The 10,195-nt window shown below is 32.6% G+C and overlaps 1 protein-coding gene across 1 annotated transcript; it reads left to right on the top strand.

Moving 5' to 3' along the window:
• The first annotated feature begins 7,240 nt into the window (after positions 1 to 7,240).
• On the top strand, positions 7,241 to 9,511 carry LOC143055046 (histamine H3 receptor-like). Its single transcript, XM_076228220.1, has one exon. It carries the CDS (start codon positions 7,646 to 7,648, stop codon positions 8,804 to 8,806), a length of 1,161 nt encoding a protein of 386 aa, XP_076084335.1. The 5' UTR covers positions 7,241 to 7,645; the 3' UTR covers positions 8,807 to 9,511.
• Positions 9,512 to 10,195: the final 684 nt, after the last annotated feature.

The raw sequence follows: 10,195 nt of genomic DNA, 5'->3' as shown, positions 1-10,195 counted from the left end.
AAAGGGATTATATTTCACCCTTATGACCATTAGAAATCAAATCTATGGAAGATTCTCTTTCTTTCTTTAAGTATATAAATGCATAACACACATATAAAGCCTTCTTTGTTAGACAGGAGGGGAAAGAGGTTGTTTAAAAATTATGAGTGTCCATTTTAAGTTTTTTTCCTAACTGTGTATTGTGCTACCTAACCACGATGGGGTATCGGTCGATGAGTCTCGGACGTAGTAGTAACGATGACAGTACGCGTTATCAGGATCAAAGTCGTGAGACAGTGAAATGAAGGTCCATTATATAATACCTAGGATACAGCCCTCGGACGTCAGTCGGCATAACACACCTCCATCCAAAATGGGTTTTGGAGTTTATGCTGACACAAAAACAAAATATATTACAAAGAACTTATTAAAATACGATAAAACTATTATACTCTTACGTCCCCTATTCGGGAAAAAAAAGTACGAAGCGCCGGATTAACAAAAACATGTCATTATTTAATATAATATTACGATATTGCAATAAACTCAGGAAAATAAACAGAAAAAACGATATAACTTTCCAAAATGAAATAACTTTTCGACAGTTTTACAAAAGAGAAATTGATCAATAGCGAAATAGTGATATTTCAGTGAGATAAATATATTTAAAAAATAGAAATGGCTGAATATCATTAATTTGTAGCGTCAATGAATGAGATGGATTTTCTATAAAAACTTATTTTATCATTAGCAAATCACTGTCAGTTACGGTACCAATTTTCATGCACCAGATGCGCATTTCGACAATACATCTCTCTTCAGTGATGCTCGTGGCCAAAATATTTGAAATCCAAAGCTTATATAAAAGATGAAGAGCTATAATCCAAAAGGTCCAAAAAGTATAGCCAAATCCGTAATCTGTGACCACCAAGGAAGAGATGTGAGTTTGACTCCATATAAGTCATTGTGTTATCTGTCTACTCTGAGTAACAATATTATTGACGATTTAATATATAGATATAGAAAGATGTGGTATGAGTGCCAATGAGACAACTCTCCATCCAAATAACAATTCACAAAAGTAAACCATTATAGGTCAAGGTACGGCTTTTGACACGGAGCCTTGGCTCATACCGATGTCTACATTTACATTTTACTCTAAATAACCTTAATCAAGGATTTGTATTGTAACATACTATACAAATCCTTGTCTTAATGACTAAAAAATTCTTTTGAATTTTTTTTATTTTTTCACAACAAATAATGCATAAGTTCTTGTCAGATATAAAATAAATGTATAGTTTATTTTTATAGAATAATTATTAATAACTTAACAAACTGTTCCAGATTATGGCCAACATGTTTTAAGAATTATAGGTGATACAAACAACTCATCAACATAACAATAAAAAACTTATATAAAAGTGGTGATCACCATGTATTCCCAACATAAATGCGGACTTGACTCAATTTAAATGGCTGACTGATTATGTTCTATGGAGTCGAATAGATTTTGCACATATTAGCATTTCAAACGTGTTCTTAATATATTACTGGTTTTTGTATTCTTATTTTCGTTGCTGGTTCTTTTTGTTTTAATTTTTTAGTTGTATTTGCTTGTTTTTGGTTCATATTAAATGTTTTGTCTGATTGCAGGCCTACACTAATTTGCATTACAATTTAAATTGTAATTTAAGTATTTCCAAAGAATTGGTTAGAAAAAAATGATAAGAAGATAAGTAAAGTAAAAAACTTTTTTTGAACGAACACGAATTGGTTGATCCATACGATGTGTCTTTGTCCAAACTAACTAAGGACATTTTTACAACGTGTAAGATTGTGGTTTGTCATTATGTTGGCTGATCTTTTAATTACCGGACGTGAATTCGCATTTCTATAAGACGTGTCACTTTTCTATCCGAAATTCATGTATTTAGTTTTGATGTAATATTTGTTATTCTCATCGAATTTTGTCAAATGTTTATCGTTTGTAGTTGTAAATCTTATTTTTTTCTGTTGTATTCGTAATTAATCATCCAGTTCATTTATAGATTTAAGTCTGGTTCAACTAAATTTATACGATATATTGGTTTACAGTTTGATTTAGAAGAAATACCGGCATAGCTAGATAATAAACTAATTATCTAATTACTACCACAATTTGATATCAGTTAGTATTGTAATTTTCATTGTTATTAATAAATAAATGGTATGTAAACACTACAAACCTAATCTTGAACTCTAGCCTTATTCTATCCTATTTTTCTATCCTAATTCTATCCAATTTTTTGGAAAGTTTTTTGAAATTCAAATGTGACGTCACATAAATTTGTGCGTTTATCGATTTGGCTAACGCGGCTGTGAATTTTTATATGTTGGTTTAGGTTATTTATCTATCCGTTTTTATTTTCTAGATAGTCATCGGTTTTATCATTTATATCTATTTTTTAGTCATTTTATAAAAATTTGCTGTTTGCAAAAGTATATAACATTGCCATAAAAGGGAGGTTTGGCATGCCACAAAACAAAGTTCGACCCACCATTTTTTCATTAAAGTGTCCTGTACCAAGTCAGGAATATTGCTATTGTGCACAACTTTTAGGAATTTTTGATCCTCAATGCTCTTCAATTTTGTACTTGTTTGGCTTTATAAATATTTTGATATGAGCGTCAATAATGAGTCTTATGTAGATGGAAAGCGCCTCTGGCGTACTATATTTATTTCCTGGTACCTTTGATAACTATTATATTATAGTTCGTTTGTGTGTGTGTTACATTTTAATGTTGTGTTTCTGTTGTGTCGTAGTTCTCCTCTTATATTTGATGTGTTTCCCTCAGTTTTAGTTTGTAACCAGGATTTGTTTATTTCTCAATCAATTTATGAATTTCGAACAGCGGTATGCTACTGTTGCCTTTATTTAAATAGCGATGAGAAAAACAAAATTTGTCAAATAAACTACTCAAAAAACAAAAATTTGAAGAACAGGAAAGGTTAACAGTTGATGTTCAAATATAGAAACCGGCCATGCTACTCCTTTTAGAATATGCTGATAAGTCATATCCGGTGATAACGTATTACAAAATGTCTGATTGTAGAATGTTTTGTCTAACCATAAGACATCACTAAATGCATATTCCATCGGTACATGTGATTTATCCAACCATAAACTTGAACGAATAAAAAGCTATTGTTTAGAACAATTCATACGCGAGATTGTAACCCACTGAAACAGAATATTATAGCACCGAAAACTAAATACAAACATCACAAAACCCTGTATAATCAAAAGGAGGTGTTAACTCCGTTGCTCCGGAATAATAAATAAACTCATCATAAATACGCAGGTTTTGTTTTACAAGTGGCAACCGTGTTGTTGCATGTTAAATAAACTCATCATAGATATCCGGCTTTAAAATGTTGTACGACAGTAGCGTCTACAACAGACTCAACAGTGACGACAAAAAAAGTGCAAAAGGTCAAAATAACTTGATGTCGAGTAGATGTTAAAATGATATATTGATTTTGTTTGAAGCAAGTCAGATTTCTGTGAAAAGTCGCATTTATTGATGTCACAATAGAGCAAAGGGAATTGGACAGTGGCATTGACAATCAGGGCATAATTTGTCCAAATTTGAAACAGATATTCCATAAGAGTCAACCTATCATGATGGGTGTCCATAAAAGCTTACGAGTTGAACTGTAAACAACAAACTTCCTTAAAATGCTCATAATACGAAATCAAGGCTTTTGATATCTATCGATTGGAAAATATACGTATATACAATAATGGTTTTGAACAAATTCAGAAATTTAGGGAAAAAATGCACAGACACATCCAGTCTGACTGTTGGAGTTATTTTCAAAACACCTTTGAAGCTTTTTAACAATACCTTCACAGCAACGCTTGCAGACGTTTTACACTATGCAATAAAACCGTAATTACAACTTCTGCTAAAAGTGGGTACATATAACGTGACGTCCATTTTCGCTAAACTACTATATACATTATGGCTTAGGGGCCAGCTGAAGCCTGCCTCCCAATACGCGATGTTATTGATACATTAAATAATTGTAAATCCCAGACTGTTGTTAAAGGATAAATACAAAATACTATGACCATCTTACAGCAAAATACGGTAAAATCAAACATGTATTTTCGAAATTGCGCTTTTGACATTATCTCCAGCTTTTAATAATCTTCTAATCATTAAAAAAAAAATTCTGCTGATGTTTCATAGAGTTAAAAGAAAGAAATTCAAAAAAAATGACATGTATTTAAAAGCCATACATATGTTTTGGTTTAAATGAATTACATATTTACCAATATCTATCAAAGCTTTTGAGCCATTTATCCAAAATGTTTATATTCAATCTCAAACAAAAATTTGTTGAGAAATTATTTACACCTATCAGATACTAATAATTAATTCTAAATTCGGAGGACATTTCATGAAATGCTTAATACATGTACATGTACATTTAGTTTAAGATTGTTTTCAACGCCAATGGATGTCTAGCGATAAATAACAGTTTGATTGTATTCATATATTTATTTTCCGTGTCCTCCGTTCCCCTTAGGTCAACCACTCACCCTCAAGTATGAATGCTTTTATTATATGTGTTTATCGACAACTTAAGGCACTGGGTTCGTGCACTTGTGGTCAGTCACAAAAATAATAGTATTTTAATATTTATTTCAGTTGTATTGTCTCTCATGAAATAAAAACTGATACCACCTGAATATAGATTTTTAAATTGTTTCCAACAAAGAAACATACAATTCCAAAATATTATCAATATTGAGTTTGTCTTTTCAAATCATTATTCAAATAAACAATTTGTCGCTTTACAGTTTTGAATTGGTTAATTTTAGATAAAATTGATTGCTTTAATTGGATTATAAAGCAGCTTAATTAATAGTTAGCAATATTTTAGTAGTACTAATAATTTGAATTACTATGCAAACGGAAAATCGGAGATAATGAATGTCTCATAGAATTATATATAACATACCGCTATGTATACGTGCTAATACAATTCAATTATATGCAACCCTTTATTAAGTAAACGTCATTAAACGAATGCGTGCATAAAAACATGTATATACAGCCCGTAACAGAGAAGTGATCGAATTGATGTTTCTTTACCGTCAAAATTAGCTACGTTATCGACAAACTTAATTGAGTAGTGACCGAACTATTGGTACTTTAACGTTAAAAAGATTGACAATGCTGACAAACTTTCGTTCTTGATTCGAGCGTCACTGACGAGTCTTGAATAAAAGAAACGCAAGTCTTGCATACTAAATTTAGGTCTTGTACTTTTATGACTTATATTTAGCATTGCAAACTGACATCAGATTTTCATTGGCAAGAATAGGAACGAGAATGAAAATTGGGATTGGCTGGGGGAAGCTGTACATGTGGGGGAGACCAAACTTTACATTCGTATTGGTTTTTAAATCTTTTTTTCATGTAGAACGGTGTGAATTATTCAGCTTGAAGCAAGAAAACTTTTCGATCAAACGAAGGAATCTCTGGTGTTAATTTACCAATTTTTGTCGAAATACACAAACATTTCTTCTTAACCGCGTTAATTGAACAACTTAGTGCTAACACACATCTGCTAAGGCACGAAACATTTGATTTTCAGGAGGGGAAAAGGGGGGGGGGTATATAGTTATATATCTCAGAATATTTTAATAACCGCTTCGCTGGTCAGATTTTTATGCCCCCGCCTTTAGGCGACGGGGCATTAAGATTTACCCTTGTGTGTACGTCTGTACGTCCGGTCTATAAAATTTTTGTCAAATATATATCGGCTTGTGTATGTCGGATTGGTTTGATATTTTGTCTTAAGCTTTATCAAGGTGAATTGTACCGTGTCTTCCCTTTTCAGGTCTGTCATTCGTCTACTTCCTGTTTTGCGGGGGCATCTGTGTCTCATAGACACATTTTCTCTGTTCTCTATTACAGTTTATACAGGAAAATTTTGTTGACAATTTTTTTTCATATGACAAAATATTGAGGCAGCAGATTTTTTAAGTCAATATCAGGGTCAGAATATTGTTTTCTAAAAACTACTAGGCCCCTTCCTCCATAAAAATTAAATGGTCCGTAGCAAAAATAAAAAATTCCCACATGTTCAACTTCAAAATTTGACCAGATTCTATTCTTAACTGTCGGATAATATACTAGGATAACATAGAAAATGTCCTGTATGGGACAATTCTGTACTCATACTTCACGCGTAGTTGAGTACAAGTGTCCTCGTAGTGAACGCACCCAACTACGCGTGCAGTAAAAAAGTGTACTCATACGTCGGATACCGGGCAGTTTCTTTGTTATATCTGTACTTTATCAAATACATGTACATGTTAATATTTACTTAATATTAAATAGGTAAACATTATTGCTGAAAGCCTGTTCAGGGTTTCTTTCTTGTGTATGATATAATTTTTCACATGCCTGCACTCATTGACGATAATGTAAGGTGCTCTATTAGAAAAAAATGGATTTCTAGTTCGGGTTTGAAAAAGAAATTTCGCCTTTTCTTGAGCCTGGTTTGTACACTTAGTTTAACAGATATGATCCAATGGAAATTTTCACATGGAACCTTCGGTAAATAGGAAAATGAAAAGATATGGGGTAATTTACAGAGAGACCACACTCCATCCATGAGAAAAACGGAGGGAATTTAAAAATCTAGAGGTCTCCACAAGGCTTTCAACAAGGGTGGAATCTCACTCCTTCTGAAAAGCTCTAAATCGCCCCAATGAACAAAGACATATGTTCGATTGAATAATGATTTCCTCGTAACAAATGATAGAAATTTCGGAGATCCCGTATTTGATCCTTTACCGTTAAAATGAAAATGCCAATGACAGAGGTTGATTATAAAAAATGTTTTACTGTGTTAAAAAAACTTCGACTTAAACAATGAAAACTTACACGTTGGACATGAAATATTTTATCGATGAAGAAAATTAAATTATGTCACTTCTGAAATAAGTTTGTCGATAACGTAACTTATTCTGACGGTAAAGAAACGCGAATTCGATCACTTCTCTGTTACGGGCTGTAACAAAACAGCGATGAGAAACCAATCAGATTTATATAGGCGACAGCCATCAGCTTCACGTGACATCATCAGCGTGGAAATGGCTCCTCCTTCTGTTTGCATCCTTTAAATTTGTCGTCAAACCTAAAATCAAGAAACAGAAATTGATTTGACATTCGGAGGTTTCATACTGATTAGTTTGTTTTCAGATTTAACTATTCATCAAACCAAGACTATGAAATAATTATAAACAGTCAGGGTTAAAAGTTTTTACATGTTGGATATTAATTCATTTTTTTTTTCATTACTGTCTAATGGAGCGTATGAGAATAAATTTACATTAAAACTATATCAAAGATCACAGACTGTAGGTTCCATGTAGGTGCTTTCTATGTAAGCTATCCAAATAAAAACCAACATTAATGGACTTAGAATTGATGAATCACATATATGTTGGATGGATATTGGGAAATTTCAGCAACTAACCAGTGAATGGATTTCCATTGTCTGAAACTGTAGTATATTTCTTTATGAATCAGGTAAAATTAAATATGAAAATACTGTTGGAATTTGTGTTGTTGAACATAGCAACAGGTGCGCGAACAAATGTTGACATGGAATTACAATACATGGAGACAACATGTAGATGATAACTGTAAACCAACAAATTCGTCAAATCCGTTTGAATCAGTAAATAAAGGAGCGATGAGTAACTCAGATTCTTTAGTGTTTTCTGTTCCGGTTACCGCTATTATTGGAAGTTTGATTGCAATATGTATAATACTTACAATTTTTGGTAATTTTATTGTTTTATTGGCGTTTATTAAAGTGAAGAATCTGCGAACCTTTAGTGATTATTTGATCCTAAACTTAGCAATATCGGACTTGATTATAGGAGCTATATGTATTCCTTTTTACGCACCGTACGTGTTGACTGGTAGGTGGTCTTTGGGACACGGAATGTGCCTCTTTTGGCTTGTGATTGATTATATTACACCGGCGGCCTCGGCTATAAATATATTCATCATAAGTTTGGACCGCTATATACAAGTTGCATATCCGCTTTGGGCAAGGAACAATCAAACAACGACTTTACTAGTTATATTTATTCTTATTCCATGGGTTATACCCACGTTGTACTTTGTTCCAGCCATTTGTCTTTGGGAGGTGACGAAAGGGCGTGTAATACCGGATGGTGAATGTTTTTTGCCTTATAACAGTAATGTGACCGTTCTTTCGATTGGTGCATGCATCGAATTTTTATTTCCATTTGTTACAGTTTCTACCTTCAATTTACTTGTATATTTAAGCATCCGAAGAAGAAGTAAGAAATTTTGGCCATCAATTCCAAATTCTCGACAAATTTCGACACCCCGTCCACCACCATCTTCCTCAGAGACAGGGCCATCTAGAATTGTAATGGATGAACAAGAAATGATTGTTACTACCGGTAAGTCTGACAATAACCACCAGAAAATAGCATTACAACGTGACAGAAAGGCGGCAAGATCTCTCTTTATTTTCGTTTTTATGTTTGCAATCTGTTGGATGCCATACGAGGTTCTAGCTACAACAAGTACCATTTGTGGAGGGGATTGTATTAACTCTGTATTGTTCGAGTTTACTTTTTGGATTCTCTGGTTGAATTCGACTATCAATCCAATTTTATATCCACTTCTTCACTCAAGATATCGCATCGCTTTTTATAAAATACTCTCAGTGAAGCAAAACACTGTTGGTCCGATGATACAATCTATTCATTCTTAAATGTGCCCTTCTTTTTGAGTGTCACAATACCTATTGTTAAGAAGCCGTACAAGTTTTGTGAATAGTATTACCTATACTATTTGTCTGATGTGTAACTTTTAACAAGTTAACTGCTGTCAATAATGTGCATATGTTGGATTTCAACTTCGGCTGAGTTTACCATCCATTGATAACAAGAGATGATAGTCTCTACAAACACCCTCCCTTCTCCGATCCATGGAATGAACACTGCATCACTAGAACTAATAATATAGACTATGTACATGCTTTATATATACAAAGATTACAAGTTTATGTTTTGTCGGAAAAATTAAGACAGAAATCGGGTTTAAAATTGACAGACATTTTCCATAATATAGCTGCAGTAAATATAGTGTAGTTGTTATACACATATGTAATTAGTCAACTATTTCCGCGATTATTACTTTCTCCGGTGATATAATTATCTTTTATATCTGCTTTCGCCATGTCTGTACCGCTTTCATTACTGTTTGTATTAATAAAAAAAACGATATACATATAGACTTCATACGACTTTTCAAGGCACATTAATTAGAAGAAAATCAATCTTATAATTTTTTGATGATGTTTTTATGTATTGAAAAGCAGCTTGTATTATATTTTTTGTACTTAGAATATGAAGAAAATCAATACCTTTTAAGGATAGTATTTCCTTGATTTTTTTCTGGATAAAATTATCACATACTGAGTAATGTATAATAGTAATAAACTATTTTTGTGGATTTTTGTGTTGGTGTTTTTTATTTATTATTATTTATTATTATTTCATAAAATCATCCGGGGTATTGAACAAACTAACCTCATTTAGTAGTGAACTTGCTATCAACTGGTCTCTAACAAAACTAAGTTTAATCCACCATTTTCTTCATAATAAAATGCCTGTACCATGACAGGAGTATGACAGCTGTTTTCCATTCGTTTGGTGTGTTTGAGCTTTCATTTGATAAGGGACTTTCCGATTATTTATCTTTGTAGCTCGGTATTGTTGTTATTTTACTTTTTAGCTCAAATGATCTTTCACCCTAGGTTGTTTCTATGTTGTGTCGTGTGTGCTGTAGTTTGTCTGTTTGTCTTTTTCATTTTTAGCCATGGTGTTGTCAGTTTGTTTTAAATTTATGAGTTTGACTGTCCCTTTGGTATCTTTCGTCCCTCTTTTGTACCTCCAACAGATTTTAATGAACTAGGGGAACATACTTGTTTTAATCAGAATCCGCTTAAACAGTATTTAAGAAATGAAAATATACTACTATGATAAACAGCAAACAAAAAAAAGGAAACAGTCTGCGGTTCTTTAAAATAAAGATAGCCACTATCTATTCACCCATCAGTACATTAAAGTCATTGAATATACTTACCTTCCTGAAAAAT

This window comes from Mytilus galloprovincialis, chromosome 1 (assembly GCF_965363235.1).
Source record: "Mytilus galloprovincialis chromosome 1, xbMytGall1.hap1.1, whole genome shotgun sequence".
Lineage (NCBI taxonomy): Eukaryota > Metazoa > Mollusca > Bivalvia > Mytilida > Mytilidae > Mytilus > Mytilus galloprovincialis.
Note: the sequence above shows the minus strand (reverse complement) of the source record. Positions and strands in the feature narration are given on the sequence as shown.

Bases quoted from the DNA above. Each gene is read 5' to 3' on its own strand.
- LOC143055046 (XM_076228220.1), top strand. From the start codon at position 7,646: ATGTTGACATGGAATTACAATACATGGAGACAACATGTAGATGATAAC.